The sequence below is a fragment of the Suricata suricatta genome, chromosome 3, assembly GCF_006229205.1.
Source record: "Suricata suricatta isolate VVHF042 chromosome 3, meerkat_22Aug2017_6uvM2_HiC, whole genome shotgun sequence".
Lineage (NCBI taxonomy): Eukaryota > Metazoa > Chordata > Mammalia > Carnivora > Herpestidae > Suricata > Suricata suricatta.
The window spans coordinates 124861828-124883192 of NC_043702.1; the positions used below are offsets into that span (position 1 = coordinate 124861828).

Genomic DNA, 21365 nt, shown 5'->3' on the forward strand with positions numbered 1-21365 from the left:
CAGTTGAGTGTCCGACTTTGGGTCAGGTCATGATCTTACGGTTCATGAGTTCTGAGCTGTCAGCACAGAGCCTGGAGCCTGCTTCTTGATTCTGTTCTATCTCTCTGCCCTTCCCCACTCGCTCTCTGTCTGTCTCTCTCTCTCAAAAATAAGTAAACATTAAAAAAATAAAATAAAGCGACAAAAGGCAGATTAACAGGAAAAAAACATGTTTCTTTGTGATATTAATATTTTTATATGAATAGAGACTTAACAGTAAAGAGATGAAAACCCAAAGAGGCAACTAGATCTGGAGACATATACCTTTTTAACAAAGGGTGACAGATTGTGGACAGGTGACTAGACATAGGAAAAAGGGGTTTGGGCTTGGAGAGGAACAAATTGTGAGACGGTAACTAGGAAATGTAGGAGGGAAACTGTTGCTAGGTAGGGCTTGTAGAGGGGGTACCTTTACAAATGGAAATTTCCTTTACAAAAGGGAAATGTATACTCTGCTTTTAGGCACTTAGGGAGCAGAGAGTTCTTCCTCTGCCTTTTCTCAACTGCCTTCAGCTCAAAATAATCCTGATGCATATTTTGTGGAATATTTTAGGATAGCATATTCTGGTCCCCTTTAGAAACATAACAATCTGAGAACATTTTGAACCTCCTATGTCTGAAAGTTATGGAAAACACTTTATAAAAATGATTGATGAACTTGAATAATACATATTACAACATATAAGTAATAGTGACATATTAAGCCATACCTATAATAATAAGACATCACATGTAATTTGTCAGTAACTGTGACTTTTCCAATTTTAACAATATTTTATATCAAAATATCAAGTTGTCTACCTTAAATACATACAGTTTCTTCTCAGTTATACTTGAGTACTAAAAGAAAAGAATATTTAAATGTTCTGGATTTCTGGTTGTAATTTATGAGGCAAAAACCTCACAGAGCCAAAGTGAAAGAAAGTTCTTCACAGATATTAATGAATGACTCATTTATTGATAATTTTCAGTAGGACCTGAAATCATAGGACTTGTTTTTTAAAGTCTAATGATTGGAGATCAATTTGGGATTTAAAAATAATCCCTTTCCATAATTTTAATTATATTATATTATATATTATAATTATATTATATATATATATATAAAGAGATAAGGAGAGATAGATGTTCAGGGTTCTCAATGCAGAGTAGTTTTCTCTCACAGGGAACATTTGGCAAGGTCTAGAAAATTGGGGCTGTCACACCCTTGGGGGATGGGTACTAGTTTCTAGTGAGTAGTAGCCTGTGATGGTACAAGCCATCTTAAAATCAACAGGACAGCTTTTCACAGGAAAAAATTATTCGTCCACAGATGTTAACAGTGCCAAGTTTGAGAAATTTTTCTATGCATGACTTGAGTTTGGAGTGTCTGCTCATGTTTAATTCTGGTAGGTGTTGCAAACAAAACAGGTCATTAAAACTCACGTCTTAGTCATGAATATTGTTACAAATTGCTTGCTGACTCTTGGCATTTTTCTTGGCGTTTTACTCTTATCTGGACACTTAGATTTTCACAGAGGATTCGTAAGTTTGGTCTGAGGCAAACTATGGGAAAACAAAAAGAGAAAGCACTCAAAAGATCCTACTAACTGGTTTTAAGTGTCCCGTTTGGGCAAGTTTAAAGATCAAGCAGTTCTCTAATAGATTATAATTCTTACACAAGAGTATGTTTCAAGGTAGAGTTATGGACGTTAAAGTAGACTCTACCAATCATTTAGTCCAATATTGTTCTTTTAAAATAAAGTAAGAAGCTGCCTATCTAAGCTCACAAGATATTTGGTTGTAGAACCAATACAAGGTGTGATTACAACCCAGGCACAAGGCACCTCCTTCTCCATCACATTTGTAAGTTCTTCTTCTTAGTTCATTTATTAAATGGACCCTCACTAGCCTCTGCATCAAGCGTTGCCCAATGTAGACTGAGAAAATTCTGGGAGGAACTGATTTTGTGAACAAGGGGATTGGCAGTCCCAATCCTACCCCATTTACACAACTTGCAACATAATATTAAAAATGAGGAAGGGGAAACATGCAGGAGCAGGGAGGGAAATTTTCCCCTGAATCCTCAAAATGATAGACCTACATTCCATTTCCTATCTTTTTTCCCCCCACAACAGTTGAAATTGTACAGTAATTTTCCATTCAGTTATTTGCTTTTTCTTTTTTAAAAAAGTTTCCATTATTATACCCAGTGGATTAAAGGGCATTCATTCCTCTTTACTCACTGAGTTGATACAGTAGCATCTGTAAAGAGTTATTCCAAAATGTGCACCTTAAGGAACAAATTTTTCAAGGATCTAGTAGTTTAAGCAATATCATGAAGCTGTAGCTTTACTAATTTCATGTCACAGTAAGATAAAATAAAAAAAAAAATACAAATCCAGGGCTGTGACTACCTTGAAACTTGGGAATTTGAGGAAAACACTGGTAGAGAAAGAGATCTATAGAGATCACTGTTAGGAGTAGTAACTGGAGCATACTGATCTGATTTATGTTGAGATATTCAAAAATAATTAGGCTGTTGAGTATAGGGGTAAGTAGGATGATCACCATTTAAATAAAATTAAAATGTTAATGTACTAAAGCAACATCTCACTTGGTGCCAGTGGAAAACAAAATGTTTAACCACTATTGCAAGAATCACTAACCTTCTGTTATAATCTGATTAACAAGTTAGTGCTTTTTTCTTTTTTCTTTTAATTCAATTTTAAGTTTTTTAATGTTTGTTTTTGAGAGAGAGAGCATGGGGGAAGGGCAGAGAGTGAGGGAGACACAGAACCCAAAGCAGGCTCCAGGCTCTGAGCTGTCAGGACCCAGGAACCCTGAGATCATGACCTGAGCTGAAGTCAGACGCCTACCCAATTGAGCCACCCAGGCGCCCCAAATTTCCTTTTTGCTTTTCAAATACTATTCTCTAATACTGCATTTAATTTATTTTTTTTTCTGAAAACTTGTTAATTGCATATGCTTTAGCCCTGCAGAAGAAAACATTACTAGCAACCACCAAAATAACTGATAAGCCTGTATCTAGTAAAGACTTAAAGGACTTATTTTAAATTTATGTACAGTATTTCTTTATTGACCACTGAAACCAAGAGGATGTTGTTTCACTTTGAGTTTCTTCTGATTTCTATATCTATTTTGTTAATTTTTATATGGGCTTTTTGTAGCAAAAACAAAACAAAAACCAATCTATTTAGTGTAAATGTCTCTTTTCTCCCTTCAGCCTCTTACTAATGTTCTATGTTCATCATTTGCTTTAATTACTTTTTTCCAACATAATACCCTTTTTCCAACATAACACCCATGATATATGCTAGGTAAAGAAATGGTTTCTCATCATTGGATACAGAATTCTACAATATTCATTTTCAATGCTAAGAAGCTATTTTCTTTTTAGAGGAAATACATTAAGGTTTTAGGGGAGGGAAATACTTGGAGATAAAATTGAAACGGTTGCTATTAGCGATAATGGTTTTATTTTTTTGGTTTTTATATCTCAGAAGAGTCATGTGAGCTAAGGACTTTGGGGTGGGAAGTATTGCTGTCACATTGCAAGGTCCTGTTGGGCTCCTATCACTTAGCCTTGGTGTGTTAACTTGCCAGAGGTTTGAGTCTTCCTACTATGACCTGCAGAGATTTATTATCTAAATCTCAGACCTATTTTCTTCCCTCTGCATCTGTTTGACTGCCCCAGGGTAAAGATAAAATACCAGTAAATTTGTTTACTGCATCCTTTATATTTTTTGTGGTGTTGTAAATCTAAAAGCCACTTTTTACAAACATATTAATAATAAAAAGAACACAGGCCATTTATATTACTAGTGCTAAGGCACTCTACATTAAAGAGAAATAGTGCATGATTTCTAAAAGAACTTTTGTCTTGGAATGAAGCTCTTTTACAAAATGGCTGCTTTACAGTTTTTTTCTCCTGGAGGCTTTGGACAAATTTATAGCCATTTCCTTTCACAGGAAAGAACTCCTGGGATGTCATCTTGCCCAATGGTTAATTACCCCCTATATATATATATATATATATCAGTGGGATTTTTTAATGGAATATCTTCATTAAGATATTATCTTAACATAAAATAAAGTGGTTTTTTAAAAGCAATATTGAATTACTGATAGATGAAGTAACTTTAGTAGAACAGTTATCTACAATTGACTAATATAGGACTCATTTGTAAAGTGTGATCTGTAAGCCCATGTATACTGTTCATATCTCATTTATATTGTCAACTTGTATAGTGAGAAGAGTGTGCCGTAACTGGAATTAAGTTTACAAATGTATATAAAGGTGTATACTTCGTAATTTATCTGATAAAAATACATGAATGCTAAATAATCGGATAGGTTAGGGCAAAAATAATCTTTGAAAAGATAAGAGTGTGAGAGAGAGTCAGATAATGGGAGAAAGAATAGAGAGAAGGGAAAGAAAAAAATGTTACTGTTGAAATTTAAAGATCAGCTTAAAAGTAAAAAGAAATTCACAACTTTTATTGGTAGTGAATAAAATAGTTAAAACAGCCACTTACTAATGCTTCAATTCTGTGTCCAAATACAGATAATGGAAAAATTAATTTTATTCTTTATAAAGTTTAATACCAGAGCTTCTTGGCTAATGTGAATTTTTTATTTAGTCAACCTCATGGAGCAGTTTTTCTATAACATTCTTTTAGACAGCTCTCCCCTATACATGCAAAAAGAAAATAGGAAGTATGCATAAAGTATTTAATTGTCAAATATAGAAATTTTCAAAATACTGAAACTTTTTTTTAACTCTTAATTTTAACTTGTTCTAGCATAGTCATTTGACAGAGATGATCAGAAATAACATCTACTAGTTAATCACCAATGAGAATTTTTCCTTTGTTCCCTATTTTTGTACTCTTTGGAGGATAGATACTAGTAAGTAGTGAAGTCCCAGAGACCTCGGTGACCGTTAGGAGAAGCAAAAGGCATTATTTTTACATAAATTGAAATTCCCCACCAATCAGTGTTTAATACAGATTTGTATTCATTTACAGTCTGATCATTTATACAGATTTGCTAATAGATATATATTGCCCAAGTCTCAGCTTGTTATAGTGATTGTTGAGTCACCATCATTTTATTTTATTTTATTTTTTAAATTTTTTTAATGTTTTTTTAAATTTATTTTTGATACAGACAGAGACAGAGCATGAGAGGGGGATGGACAGAGAGAGAAGGAGACACAGAACTGGAAACAGGCTCCAGGCTCTGAGCTAGCTGTCAGCACAGAGCCTGACGTGGGGCTTGAACCCATGAACGTGAGATCTGACCTGAGCCAAAGTCGGAGGCTTAACCGACTGAGCCACCCAGGTGCCCCGAGTCACCATCATTTTAATAATGGTTAAATGCTAGACATTTAGTATTACTAGTCATAATTACATGTTACATCACATACTTAAAATTCTCCGCAAATAAGCGTCTCAAACAGACATTTTACGTTTCTCTTTCTTTTTAAAGATTTTATTTTCAAGTAATCTCTACATCGAACGTAGGGCTTGAACTCAATCCCAAGATTGAGTCACATGCCCCACCCACCGAACCATCCAGGTGCCCCTCAAACAGAAGTTTTTAAATAAGGATGCATTGTAAACTATGTGTGTCCTTAGGCCTAAAAAAGTGTGTCCTTAGAATTTGTAACTGGAAGTAAACCTTTGGGCAGCCTTGTAGGCCCTGATATTCTCTCTTAACTTCCTGAGTATGTTAGCTACTTTTACTTAAAAAATAAAAATCATGATAATTGGAGAGAAAGAGATTCTTTATGAAGCTACTTTATGACAGTTCTTAAACCTGAAATGATGTCTTTTGGGGAAAATACTTTAGATTGAACATAATAAATAAATTCTTGGGGCGCCTGGCTGGCTCAGTCAGTAGAGCATGTGATTCTTGATCTTGGGGTCTTAAGTTCAAGCCCCACTTTGGGTACAGAGATTACTTAAAAGTAAAATCTTTAAGAAAAAATAAATAAATATAAAATTCTTGTTGAAATGAATGAAATCATCACCACTGCTTCTAAGACCACTGTTAAAAAATAAATATTAAGACCTTTTTATTATTTTTCTATTGGCCAATTAACCAATTCACTGTTACTCTTAAAGCAAATAAAATGCCTATTTTTAACAACATGGACGCTGCTGTTGGCAGATCATTCAATTCTCGAGCTATTTTCTATTGTAGAAGACTAATGCGTGCATAACCCTTGTCAGTAGCTGCCCTTCAGTCTTCTTTTTTATACTTGCAATGCTTTATAAATAATAATGTTAGATGCAAAATGAATTTTTAGTTCCTATTTTCAATATACAATGATATAATATTAAAAGCAAAATACTAAGAGGGGTGCCTGGCCGGCTCAGTCAGTGGAACATGTGACTTTTGATCTCGGGGTTCTGAGTTCAAGCCCCACGTGGGGCATAAATCTTACTTTAAAAAATGTAAAAGCAAAATACTAAGAGAAGAGAGCTACAAAGTCCAGCTTTGAAAATTTTAAAGCTTCTATTTCAGGATCTCCAAGTTGAGTTTATTTTCTTCTTTCTTGAATTCATCTTATTGTGAACCTGTTGGGGTGGAGGAGGTACACAGAGCCTTTATAATCATATATTTCAGTTTTAATCATGGGTCTGATTTACTAGTGATCTTAAATTACTTATACCCACAGGACAGTGGTTTACTCTTCTATATAATGGGGATAATAAAACCAGCTTCATAGTATCATTCTAAAAAACTACAAGAGAATATAAAGGTCTATTCAAGCACAGTAGATGTTAAATATGTATTACTTCTCTCCTTCCCCCTTTACACCTACTCAAACTCAGTTGATATCTTTGAGATGAAATGGATTAACAGTTTTTTGCTCAGGCCAAACTTCCAGATAAGCTGTTACTCTAAACAATTGTATAGGGTATTTCTTTTGACTCTAAGATACTGATGAACCATGGAAAATCTTGGTATAATACAATTATAAAGAAGGATTGTGTATTTCCACATGTTAGCCCATAGTAACAGTGTTTTGTTGATCAGGTTACAACAGATGAATATCAGTATACAACAAATGCTCTCTTTGTTCCCTGTTCTTGTCACAATTGCTTAATTTAATAAGCAGTAATTGATTAAACTCTGTCTGCACTGTCGTCAGGAAACTGGAGAGGCAGCTAAATTGCAGGAGACTCCACACACACAGTATCAACCTTTTGTGTCCTCTAACCTGTCTCAATACTTTCTGACCGAAGGACACGTGTAAATTACCAAATTGCTCCCAAACAAAGCAACCTGTAGAAAGATTTAATTGCTTAGGGAAAACTGGTAAAGGATTGGAGTTGTGTGACATCGTTTATTTATTTCTTTTGGATTTTATTTAATTGGATAAGGAAATAGAAAGTGGAGACATTTGTGTTCTTGGATACTGAAGCCCCCCCACCTCAGTACTAAAAGTGACAATTCTATTTTTTCTTTGGTGTTTAGCAAATGATCTTGCCCCTCCAGACATCGTTTTTAATATCAGTAATAACAGCAACTAACATTAATCAAATGCTTTCTAGAGCCAGGCATCTTACTAAGGGCTTTTACATGCATTACCTTATTATCCCTCATAATAATAGCACTATTATTATTTTCTCGTTTTGTGGATGAGAAAACCAAGGATAAGACAGCTTATATGATTTGCTTACGGTGGCTTACGGTCACAGAGCTAGTATGTGGTAGAGTCAGATATTAATTACCTGAGGTTACTCTGAACTCTGAGGCCCTTGTGTTAACCATTATAGGTCCGTCCTCTAATGACAAAAATGGAAGCTAGAAAGGCAGAAGTTTCAAAATCTTCAGTGACTGCCCTTGGCTTACTCACCATATTTTCCAAATTTGTTGACCTGATATTTGAAACCTACTACAGGCCAATTCAAATCTGCCTTTGAAACCTTGTCTCCTACTATACCCAATCAAGATCTTCAGTTCACTACTGTGGCCAGGTTTATTTTATGTTCCCTGTAAAAAAAAATTATTTCAATTTGCCTGGCCAAATTCAATCCATGTCTTCCATGCAGGTGTTCCTGAATGCAGAGAGACTTTATACTATTACAATCCCAAAGTCACTTATAATTGCATTGCATGATAAACATAGTGTATTTTATTCCGGGGTTGGGGTGGGGAGGACATATCAGTATTTGAAGGCTGTAGGGTCTGGCACTTGGCTGGTACTCAGTTTAGGTTTGCTTACTTCCCTTGTTGTCCTTTAGTGATGAAGGGCATGCACTTTGGAGCCAGACACACTTGTTTTTTAATCTTATCAGCTCCATTTCTTATTGTGAAAATTAAGTCAAATCACTAAGCTTCTCCACACTTTAGTGGAGAAGCAGAGATAATTACAGTTCCTAGCTTATTGACTTGCTGTGAAGATTGAATGATTTCTCTCTCTAGGACATGGTGAATGCTTCCTCAATATTAGTTGCTATTATTATCATAGAAAGTTTTTAGGATATATTAGTCATTATTATAACTAGATTATATTTTACTATATTAAAAGTTTTGTAAGTCCCCCAACCCATGCACATTACACTCATTTAGTAAATGCTATTGGATTTTTTGTGTGTTTATTTATTTTAGAGAGAGATTGCATGCATGTGCTCAAAATGGAGTACACACACGTGTGGGGGAGGGGCAGAGGGAGCACGAGAGAGAATCTTCAGCAGGCTGCATGCTCAGCGCAGAGCCTGACATAGGACTCCATCTCAGGACGGTGAGATCATGACCTGAGCTGAAATCAAGAATCAGACACCCAACTGACTGAGGTACTCGGGCGCCCCGACTTTTTTTCTGCTGTTTTTTTTAAACTGTGATATAATTCACAAAGCATCAAATCCATTAAGGTTTTGTTTTAGTTTTTAAATTCTGTTTAATGTATAGTGTGATATCAGTTTCAGGTGTATGGTATAGTAATTCAACACTTCCGTACATCACCTGGTGCTCATCACAAGCTCACTCCTCAATCCCCATCACCTATTTCACCCATCCCCCAGCCACCTCCCCTCAGGGAGCCAGCAGTTTGTTCTCTAGAGTTGAGAGTCTTTTTCTTGGTTTGCATCTCTCTCTCCTTCCCCACCCCCACCCCACTTTGCTCCATTGCAAATTCATCAAGTATTAACTGTAGGATTTAAGCCAAGTCCACCACTGCAAGCTGCGTGTATACAGTCCACTGCAGGGACATTAGGGCCCTTTGGGAAGGGACTTCTCCAGGCTGCACTCCCCTACCTGCTGGAAGAACCCGAGACAAATGAACGTCTGAATGAAAACTAGTTGACACTTTATTGCTTTTCCCTAAAACTACCTTCTGGTCTTGGTTAAGAAAAAAAAAAAAGAATCTAAAACATTAGCCTTGTGGAATTATTTGATTTGGTTGTTAGTAAAACTTTTTAAAAATTTAAAACTTTTTAGTTTAAAAATTATTTGCTTTAAAAATAAGGTAACATTATCTGTAGTTACAATTGAGTTGTGTATTCTCAAAGTAAGACAAGATGAAGCATTCTTCATGTTTTTAGATGTGTCTGAAACCATCCTCAGCACTAGAAGGACATATTTTGGGTTAGATAAGGTTGAAGTGAATGTGTTATGTTAAAAAACAGAATTCAACTGAGTAAATGTTAAAGATCTTACTGATTTTTCCCAATAATTTATGATTGGAGCAGCATCCAAACTAGATAGCTCTGAGGAGTTTGTACCAAAGAAAAGACTTTCATAGGCAGAAGGAAGCAGGAACAAAGAAGTTCCACTAGGCAGAAAAGCAGATTGATTATTTCAAAGGGGTCTGTTGGGCAAATTACCCAACCGATCAGGTGATTTTGGAGTGACTGGCTTCTGAGAGCCAACACTGTAATGAAGGCTTCGCATAATTGGCTCCATTTGGGGCCTGTTGTCTTGTTTTTAACAGTTGGCTGTGGATTTTAGAGTTACAAGTGAGGTAAAAAGCTGATCCTTGTGAACTCTACCTCACCCACATTCCCTGTAATTAGACCCGAATGAGGAAGTATGTTACCCAGTAGAGCCCTTAGGCAAGTATTTATGCCCCCTCCCACCCCCCCCATTTGTTTTTTTCTTTAACTCTGGGGATTTTCTTTTTCTTACGTATCTGCGTTTTCTGGGGTTTTGAATTTGCCTAGCAATTGCTTCAAATGATAGAAAAGATAGATAGATTCCAGCACTGAATGGCTGGAATTTGACACAAGAATAATGGTTTTCTTGATTTACCTTTACATGATTTGTAAAGAGCACTAAGCATTTGCTTTTTTATCTTTTGCTTTTTGTTCTTTTTCCCTTTGTAAAAACTCAGTATGTGTTACTGGACTATTCTGAAATCCGAAATATTCTGAAAAGCTTTCTTCTATTCATAATTCTGTGACTTCTCATTCTCATTTTATCTCTTGCTCCCCCGCTTAGAGCACTTGGGTTTTATGACGTGCACTCTGAAGTGTGAGACCTACTTTGGAAATTTGGTTTTTGGTGATTAAGAAAGTTCTTGTAGAGTTTTGTCTTTCTTACAGTTGTTCGTATCAATGCCATGAACATTTTGTGACAATCTCTTAAAATTGAGTCCTGTACACTTCAGGAATGGTTATGTCAAGATTCAGGAAATCTGTAAAGATGTTCAGGAATAAATGATTAGACGGGCACCACTGGGGAGGGAAGGAGAGTGTCTGCAGGGGTCCACCTGTGCACATGGAGGGCGCAGGAGACCCCTCTGCCCTTCTAGACCCTATTTCTGCCCTGTGCTTTTCATCTTACCCTGATTGTATAGCCCTTGTGATGAGAATGTTCAACAAGTAGAACCCGACTTCTGGGAAATGAGTCTACAGCCACTCTTGTGAGGTGCGATCATTTTTTAATGGTGTGCTGTCTGTTCTTAGTGTGTTTGCTCCTTCGATTCGAACACGACACCATTGTACAGCTGCTTCGCTTTGCTGCATCTGGGGAGAACACAGAAATTAACTTAAAAAATAGTTCACGTCTTATTCAGGCTTTTCTTGATCCTTGTTTTGGTTGTACCTAGATTTGACACATGAGAACAAATGTTCTCTGAAGGCCAGGAGTGGTTTACTAAAGTCATACTCATTCAGTGTGACCCAGGTATGTTTTTGCTAAAAAGTAATAATCCTAGAAGAATGGCTGTTGGAACAAAATCAGCTACCAGAGCAAAATCTTTCTATGTAAAATCTAAAATGGCACTTAAAATCATTGAAGAGATTTTATTCGTTAACATTTTCTAATTTTAATGAGATCTGGAGGTTTTTGAAAGTTACTTCATAGCCAGTTTGGTCTGTAAGGAGTAACTAATAAAAAGTAAAACAGCTGTCATTGAATCCTCTTTGTAGCCAAAAGAGTTGATGTGGAAAATCCAAAGTCAGGTACAAAGTAGACTGCATTTGTTGGGACACATAACAGCAACCTTGGTTGGGGGTAGGGGGACTTCCTTAAAATCTGGGATTAATGTTACCTTTTGTTTTTTATTCTGATAGAGATGAAAAAGATAATTCCACCTTCACATCCCCAAATAAGACTATTTAGTGGGGGGGAAATTGGATTCTTAGCTTGGGACTGTTTCTGAGTGCTCAGGAAAGCCTCAGATCTAGTCCATCCCTCTCAATTTACATGACCATGAGGAAATTGAAACCTCGGGAGGTTGAATGACTTGCCCTGGGACAGACAGCTAGCTAGTTCCTGCTTGAACTGGCGACCATCTGTTGGTTACCACTGCTGCCTTGTTTTCTGCTGCCGGTTGGATTTGCAACCCTGTCCTGGTAAATTTTAGCGGCAAATGGTGCTACACCCCTTGATCTCAGGTAATCCCCCCACCCCCACGCCTTTTCTCAGTGGAGCCGCGCAGTGTGAAGTAGAGGACTGCAGGAGCTCAGTGCAGACGGCCCTTGGGACATCCGTGGGGTCGATTCACAGGGTTGGGGGTGGGGGGCAGGGGAGAGACAAGGGAGGGAGTAAGGGACCGTAAACATAACTGTAACCTGGCCCCTGAAGTTTGGGGGCTGGGGTGAACTATTACAAGAGAAAATGTCTTAGGAAGAGAAGAGGCCAGTTCCAATACAGGTTTTTAAATAGATCATCAGTTTTCAAAAAGTGTGCTTTTTGTTGGGACCACACATATATGTTCAATTGTGAGAGAAAAGAAACATTGGTATTTTTCCTGCCTGCATTCTGAAAGTCAGGTATGGAGGGCGATTTTAAGGGTGAAGAAAATGAAGGTGCGAGTTTAACTTAGGGAACCCTTGCTCTAGAAAATATATGCATTGTGGCTTTGATAGAGGACCTCTTAGGTTTAGAAATGAAATGTTATTAATAATTCTAGTGACTGTGGCTAATTAGAACAGTCTTTCGAAGGTAATAAATCAGAAGCTTTAAAAAATACCTGTTTACCTGAGAACGTGTATGGAATTCTAAAAGGACTGAATTATTTAAAGTTGTTAGCTTCTGCTTGTTTATGTAGTTTTAAAACTATCTTTACAGCCTTTGATTATGTTTCTAAAGTTGTTTTGTACACTTACAGCCCTCATCCCTTAAATGTTTTATGAATTTAATACCCAGCACCTAAAACTGTTTGGTATTGTTTTTGTGGTCTTTTTTTTCTTTCATTCTTTCTTGGGTTATGAGTGTTCTTCTTAACCAAGAAGATTACCTATTGTTACACTGAATTGCTCTCCTGGGGTGCAGAGGCTACTGCTCAAATGCGGTTATAATTCTCGTTTGGCCCTGGGCGGTTGCCAGCAGGGAGTAAGGCATGCTGGGAAGTAGTTTCTTTACCGTCCACAACAGGTGGCTTTGTTGCTCACCTTCTTCAGGTATCAGTGTGGAAGCACTGAGTCACTGTAGCACAGAAAACTATGAAAGCAAGAGGAATTGCTTTCACATCTAGAAAACGGTGCTGCAAGATAAATCTGAAACCTTCTGGTGCTAGTGAATGCACGAAGAGGTTCACAGTATCTTTTACAGCACTTCTGAAAAGATAAGAAGGAATTTAAAAGGTATGAACTGGCTGGATGCCTTATAAAACCTTGTCTCTTGATTATCAATTAATTTTTACCTGGTTAGTCAGCATTAAGATAAATGTGCTAGGAAACTTTTTAACAAAAATAAAGCTTAAAAGACAAAGCTGTACTGGAGAAAAAAAATGAACTAAAAATGCTTTACCAGCCCAGCAAGGGTCAAGCACAGTGCGAAGCTGTTTTAATCTTTAAGATTTATTGAAAGCCTTGCATTTTCTATTAAAATAAGCTTCTTAGACTGTTTCCTAGCAATAAGGTGTTTTCCCCTTTCCCTGTGTGTGTGTGTGAGAGTGTGAGTGAGTGAGTTTGAGTGTGTTTAATCTAGAATGCTATAGCAATTGCAAAACTCTCCTAATCATATTTAAGTGGAACAAGGTGCTCTTTAAGTAATCATGTTGACCTAGGTGAAGATACTTCTGGAAAATAAGGGAAAATAGACACCATCAGTCTCATTCCAAGTTTTGTTTGTCTTCCGAAAAGCAAACAATTAAACAACAGAACAATGCTATTGGTAATGAGGACTAAAAATTCCAACCAGTTGCTCTATTTGATTATAGACAAACATTGCCAAATTGATTTTTAGCAAATAATATTTCTCATGGAACTGCAATGTCATAATCTATAAATAGCAGAGAAGATAATAGCTTAATTAGACATTTTGGCAAAACAACTTTTGGAGGAGCTTTATTCTCCCCCCCTTTTTATTTGCTTAATAGTTTTTCCATGGAATTAGCATACACTGTATTTCCTAGGAATGTAGGGAAACTTGTAATGATAATTATGGGCAGCTTTCAGATTTTTCATCAGGGCATATTGAGGGTCATTTACGGTCTCAATGTAAAACACTTCTGGTGGCTAAGCCACCACCAGTTCACGACTATCTGCTGATAGGGTAATTAAAATAAAAAACCAAACCTCTAAGCTTAAAAGTAAAATAGGAGAACTTTTATCCATGGGAGAAAAACAGTAAGTTAAGAAATGAGACCTTTCTGTTGCTTTCTGAAAAACAGCAGAAACCAGAGTTCCCCAAATCAGGAATTCCATTTAAAATATATGCATGGGTTTTTTTTTGTGGGAGAAGGGGAAATAATTACTAATTGATATTGCAGTCCATTTCATTTTTATATTTCAGTGCTTCTTTTTTTTTTTTAACAGAAATAATCAGAGGGGGAAAAGACTCTTTTTTTCATACTTCAGGAGATAATTTTTAACTGCACCAAGAATTCTATAAATTCTGAAAAACTAAAGGTTGTCATCTATTTATTTTCTGTGAATGTGAAAAAATAAGCCTTAAGAAAATCCACTTCTCCTCCAAGAAGAAGACTCTTGATGTAAATGATACTGAAGTAAGAAGATAAACTTTATCTGTTTCTGATTACCAAGAACATAACATAAATCAGTTTGGGGGGAGCTTTGTTTTGTTGTTTTTGCAATAGGATACTTCTAGTTAGAAAACTTTTCTTCATTTCTCTTTTTGAAGTTTAAAGAAGATTTCCCAACACCGAACTTTCCAGCTGCTGTGTTAACGCAGAAGGTGTTTATAGTGTCTACTTCCTCCACAGATAAGAGACCTCCCTTAGTTTTCTCCTGGGGCCGAACTGCCAAAGAAGCCAGTGATAGCAGCTGCTTTTTTCTCCCCGTTTTTTCTTCTTTTCCTTGTGGATTTTTGATACTCCACCCTTCAAACTCAGGTGGGTGTGTGCATTGGCCCTGAGCTGTGGTAGGATTTTTCCCCGGGCAGTGTGGTCTGGAGCCTGGAGTAGCAGCTGCCGCTGCGGACAGGCCAGCTGGCAAGATGATGGAAGAGATCTCCATTATGGTGGCCTACGACGCCCATGTTTTCAGCCAGCTGCACGACGAAGACTTCCTCACTAGTCTCGTGGCCATCAGCAAGCCCAGATCGATGGTAGGTGGGCCCTTGCACCCTGCTCTCTTCTAACGTGGTAGCTGTCCTCCTGTGGCAACGGAGGCATCACTTGCTGGGAATCAAAATAGAACTCTTGCTGTTGGCTTTGAGTTCAGGCTCCGAAAAGATCTACAGGTTTTTAATGACTTATTTACATCACCAAACACTATATGTTAGTAGTGCATTAAAAGTGATTTAGGAGTCCTACCTAACCTGACCTCAACTAAGTTAATATATATGTGGTGACAGCGAGAGGAGTGTCATAGTGCCAAATAGCACCTTGCCCCATGCGTGTGCCTCACATGCATGTCTGTGATGACGGATGTAGGTGAAGATCACCTACATTTACACACACAATTCAGTCTTTGAAGTGGAACAGTTTCACCTGTGGGCTCTAACATCAACACTGTGGAACGATCTAAAAGTCAGATAACTTTTAAAATGTTTACAGTATTACTGAGAACGATTATGAGAGTCACTCCTAGTACATTATTACTGAGAAATATTAATGAGAATAACTCCTAGTATAATTTCAGTTTGGATTTAATATTTGTACTTTTTTAAACCATTCTCCAAGGGTCTATGGTGCGCGTGTCTTCGCATTAGAGGAAAATAATGTTCTTGCAAATGTTTGTTGTTTCTTCTATGTAGATGTCATATCATGGCTATGGAGTTTAGGACAGTCGTGAAGCATACCTTTCGTACTAACTTTCCTAACTTTTGTTGTAGTAACCTCTTATTCATTATGTTTGATAGTACTCATCACAGGCAACAGAATGAAAGACTGTATCATAACCATTATCTTGCCAGTATGAAACCCTGATTCTCTATTTTAAGGCATCGGAACCCTAAAAACACACTTTGGCAATTTCTTCAAAAATAAATTGCAATGAAAACATAAAGGGGAATCTCATTGGTAGATTTTTTAAAGACTTAAGGGTTATATTAATTAGATGTAGTCTATTGCCATTGTTCAGATGCTGATTTGAACAAACTATAAAAAAAATCTGTAATTGACCACCAATTAAATACTTAATGACATTAAGATTATTCATTTTTATCCAATAATATTACACTTATGTTAAAATGATGATTTAGATATATAAATCCAAGGTAATTATAGATGAAGTATCTGCAAAGATTCAAAAATGTTTATGATTCAGTGGAGGAATTGGTGACGTGGATGAAGCTACATGACTGTGTTGGTAACTGTTGAAACTGAGAGATGAGTAATAGGGATTCATTATACTCCCTCCACTTTTGTAGATTTTTTTTTAAAAAGTCAGCTTTATGCCCAGTGTGGGTCTTAAACTCACAACCTTGAGATCAAGTGTCGCATGCTGTACTGACTGAGCCAGCCAGGCGCCCCAGGAGATATTTTCTAGATGCAGTTTATTTTTTTAGGTTTAATTTCTTTAGGTCATCTCTACACTCAACATGGGTCTCAAACTCATGATCCTGAGATCAAGAGTTGCACACTCTTCCAGCTGAGCCATCAGGCACCCCAGGAGATGCAGTGTAAAAGTCAGCTGGCCTGGGGTGCCTGGGTGACTCAGCTGGTTAAGTGGGTCCAACTCTTGGTTTTAGCTCAGGTTGTGATCTCACGGTTCTATGGGATTGAACCCTGCATTGGACCCTGTGCTGTCAGCTTGGAGCCTCTGGGATTCTCTCTCTGCACCTTCCTCCTCTCTCCAGTGTGCTTGCTTGCTCTCTTTCTCTCTCTCTCTCTCTCTCTAATAAATAAATAAACTTTTTAAAATGTCAGCTGGACCAAAAAAATAGCAAAGCCAAACAAATATAACATAATATCCTTATATATATCTTCATTAATACAGAAACATCTAGCCCTTTGTAATCTTAACGCACAGAGCCTGATGCTGGGCTCAAACCCACGAACTGAGATCGTGACCTGAGCCCATATCGGACACTTAACTGACTGAGCCACCCAGGAACCCCTTAACTTCTATTTTACAATTATATATATTATGTGGATATTGTTGCCAACCCTTAGTTAAGCCACAGTATTTTACCAAGTCAGGAGAGAGTCTATCAGTGGTAATGGATCTCTTAAGCTTCATTTTAGCCATTAACTTCACAATATTTCACCATGAAGACTTATCCAAAGAATTCAGAATTTTATTTCATTCCTTTTTGATGGTCCTGTTAAGATACTCTTACTGGGTCTGAGCAGTCTTAAAAAATGAAGAATCAAAAACAGAGATGCAAAAGGGCATAATACAGAGGACAAAGGAGGCTGAGGAGGGAGGCAGTGACTGAGTCATAAGGAGCATCTTCCGCTCAGTGAGTATAGGACAGTGTGGTGTGTCACATGCACATGTACAGAGAGAGAGAAAATGAATTAGTTAATATTAATGTGCTCACTGGGAAACAGTCTTCCATTTGTAGATTATATGAATATTTAATATGTTGATACAGGTTATGCCTTGATACAACTTCAGCTCCCCCAACGCACATTTTTGCTCCTAACCCTGGAGCCTATTTGGTATGAAATTTGGTCACTAATATGGAAAACCTCAAAGGTATGATAAAGACACAAAACAGAGTCACCTGGGTGGCTCAGTTGGTTAAGTGTCTGACTTCAGCTCAGGTCATGACTCATAGTTCGTGGGTTCGACCCCCGCATCGGGCTCTGTGCTGACAGCTTAGAGCCTGGGGCCTGCTTCAGATTCTGTGTCTCCCTCTCTGTTTCTCTGCTCCTTGCCTGCTTGCACTCTGTCTCTCTCTCCCAAAAATAAACAAACATAAAAAAAAAAAGACACAAAACACTGCTCTATATTCTAAACTTTTAAAGAATAGAGATGTTGGTGTATTGAATTTAATTATACAATTTTCTGGAGATAGTTTTCCTTGTCAGATTTGAAATTTTAAAAGAATTGACTGGTACCATCTTTTGAAGGTGATACCTGGTTTTGGTTCATGTGGAAAAGTCATATTAAAATTATGCTAAGGTGATTATTTACTTTTGATTCTATGTTAAAGATTACTTTTGACTCTGTATTAAATTCTTTGCTTTGTCTGAGATGAACCCTTTAAATTGTATGAAAGGGATAAATACTCAGATTTTCTGTAGTATAAAATCAATTACTTCTCAGTCTGATTTTTTACTGCACCATGAAGCAAATTGCATTCTTGCTACTGTGTAAAATCTTTTGGGTTTAGGTTGGCTGTTACAGAGGATATTTAGAAGCTTTCTTTGTACAGGATTAATGAAATATTTTTCTGTAATTGGACTTTGTTTCATAATGAAGGTAGTTTAATTCCTCAAATGGCTACCAAAAAAAAACCCACAAAAAACAAACAAAAAAAAACCACCAAACCATTAAGTGTAGTGGTTTTGGTGTGGACTCTGACATTTCTTGTTTATAAGTGCCCTGTGGCTTTCTGACATTTTTTGGTGGAGACTCGTGGTAAAAAATACAAGCCATTATGCATACAAGACTAAAAGAAAATTTGACTAAACAATACTTAACTGTTACTACATGTGATGGATTTAATTTTTTTCCTGTTTTGTTTGTGGCTAGTTGTGTACCCCTAAATTGATTGCAGAAATGTTTCAAGCAACACTTGGAAAAATAGGACTATAGCCTATTGATCCGTTAAAAATTAACAGTAATGCAGGGGCGCCTGGATAACTCAGTCGGCTAAGCCTCCAGCTTCAGCTCAGGTCATGATCTCATGGTTCGTGGGTTCGAGCCCTGCATTGGGCTCTGTGCTGACAGCTTGGAGCCTGGAGCTGCTTCGGTTCTGATTCTGTGTGTCTCTCTCTACATCTCCCCTGCTTACACTCTGTCTCTCTCTGTCCTCATAAATAAATGTTTTTTTTTAATTTCTAAATGAACGTTAATGCAAACAAATCACAAATCCCTTTATACAGGTGTCTTTAGACAATCATAGGCAAAGAAAAAGGATAAGGAGCTAAGCATAACTCCTCCTGTCCTCCAGACCCCTTTCTTTCATTTATATTCTCTCCCCCTCTCTCCTTCTCTCCCTTCTCTCGCCCTTCCCCGTGCCCCCTCTCCCCACCCCCACAGTAAGAGATTGCCTGGGCTCCTGACTGGCTCACTTAGTAGAACACTTGACTCTTGATCTTGGGGTCATGAGTTTGAGCCCCATGTTGGATGTAGACATTACTTTAAAAAAATTACCTATGCCAGCATTGTATTTACTAAGATAAACTAAACAATAGCTTAGAGTCCCTGCTAGAAAAACTTAAGAACTTTTAAATTACAGCACAAATAAATTGGTATGTAAGGTAAGAATCCAGGATAATCAAAATGGTTCCGAAGCATTTAGAAAAGTGCCTCATTGAACGCAGTATTCCTTTAAATCCAAATGATTACTTTTTCTTTAGTTGTTCACTGGCTGAAATGAACTGGCTTCCATTTTGAGACAAAGTTGTCTACTCTCCCCATTCTCCCTCCAATCATGTATCTTTAAATTCCAGAGTGGTGCTCACACAAGGAATAATAAACACGTGAGGGAGGGAGCCTCTGAAGTTGTCCTCAGTCTGGGCCTTTTGTGTCAGAGAGGAACGGCCAGCGTTCCTCTTTACCGCCTCCACCATTTCCAGTTATTTCTGTAGCTGACTAGTGTAAATAAGCGAAAGAGATCATACCTGTTACGTTTATTATACATTCCAAAGGAAGCTTTGAATATGTATTTCAATTCAAAACATATGATTTAAACAGTGAACAAGCCTAATAACCAATGCATAGTTACTGTCAAGCTTGAATATTTCAGGTTGTTAATTTATATTCTGAATAATTCAACTTTTTAATCTGTACAGTGGTTATGAAAGGAATATTGCATTCTGATGTATATTAGGGCACCATGTAGTGTTCCCAACATTTTTTGGGTTCTTGCAATGAGCTGCTATAAATAGAATATCCCTTCCTCCAAAGACCCAAAAGCGAGAAACAAAATAAATATGTATGGGAGTGATAACTTGGCTATTGCAGGGTAGAACAAAGTAGAGAATAACCACCACTCATTGAGCAGTGGGGATGAAGCCTTCAAAAGGGACCAGGGATATTTACATCAAGCTTTGAAAGCTGACCAGGTACTTGCCAACTAGTAGAAGAAGGTAGGATCTTTTTGAGCAGGGGGAACAGCTTGTGCAAATGCCCAGAGGTTAACTGTTTTGGGGGCTTTTTTTTAAGTTACACAGTGTCCAGTTGAACTTTTAGATCTGCTACTTACTCGGAAATTACCTACATTCTCTAAACTTCAGTTTCCTCATCTGAAAACAGGGATATAGTAGTACTGCCTAATTGGATTAGTATAAGTATTAAATGAGCCTTTGTATATATTTAGCCAAGTGGATGCCCTTTTAGTTGTTCCCCTTCTAACAAGGAAAGGGTTGTTCAAACCGGGGAAGGCTTAAAGGAAGGAGTGGGTTGAATAGATAAGGCACTATAGCAGTGTGGTAGGAGGAGGTGGGTGGACAGGAGGACATGAACTCTTTGGGCTACTCTGGTAAATTGCTTAATTAGGGAATCACTATCAGAGTATCAGTCCTACAGGAAACTTGAAGCCTTCTGCCTTGGTGTACAAAGGATCTTAGGTTTGAGCTTTAGGGTGGTGGGAAGGCAATGTAAAATCGATAGGAGGGATTTATATGAGCCAAACAATCTGCCGAGTAGATGTATCGGTTATTGCACAATAATCTAGTAGTAATGGTCTGAGCGGCTACGCTACCCTTGGGAAAAGTTAAAGGGCATTACAACAGTGCAAGTAAAAAGTTGACAAGTGTCTAGTCTTAGACAATGGCAGTGTGATAAAGAAATTAGTCCACACATGTTGATTAGTTCTTGCAATAGATACATCCAGTAATACTAACTCCTTAGGAAGAAGCAGCAGCTGATCTGTATGAAAAGAGTAAGTTATGGAGATGAGTTGAAAATTACTATAAGCTTCTCACCTTGTAAAATTGGAATGATTGTTGTTGTGTCGACTTGAATGGGAAAGTTTGGTATCAAGAATGTAATGGAGAAAAAGTGGCCTGGCTTCACCATGTTCCACATCTAGGAATTCAAGGTCACATGTCGCTGTAAGAGGCTTGGTGCTCAGTGGTAGAACACGGTCCACTAACACAAGCTGGTCACCGGGCTAACACACGTCTGTGCTCTATTACCACTAAGATATGTGTTCGTAATTGACAAATACGGAAACCGCAGCCCTGTGCCAACAAAGGGAGGGAGCTCCTTCGGGGAGCTACAGTTCATCTGATCTATAAAAGGGAGATGTGGGTAGGCATTCTGAAATCACTTTCTCCTTACTGGCTTGGCACACTGATTTAATCTAGTGTGCCAAATTAGGAAGAAAAAAAATCG

At 37.5% G+C, this 21365-nt stretch overlaps 1 protein-coding gene across 15 annotated transcripts in view; it reads left to right on the forward strand.

Moving 5' to 3' along the window:
* The window catches only part of RABGAP1L (RAB GTPase activating protein 1 like), a 719423-nt gene that overhangs the window by 602056 nt on the left and 96002 nt on the right, over window positions 1–21365 (forward strand). The window contains exons 1-3 of one of the 15 annotated variants that reach the window (XM_029935105.1): window positions 11751–11894; window positions 12903–13085; window positions 14262–15012. The exons of 8 other annotated variants lie outside the window; for them this stretch is intronic. In XM_029935105.1, the coding sequence (XP_029790965.1) occupies window positions 14942–15012 (71 nt within the window). In that variant the 5' untranslated portion in view covers window positions 11751–11894; window positions 12903–13085; window positions 14262–14941. Of the gene's footprint in view, window positions 1–11748; window positions 11895–12902; window positions 13086–14261; window positions 15013–21365 lie in introns of those variants that run through there. 6 more of the 15 variants (XM_029935106.1, XM_029935108.1, XM_029935110.1 and 3 more) reach the window with 6 other exon arrangements.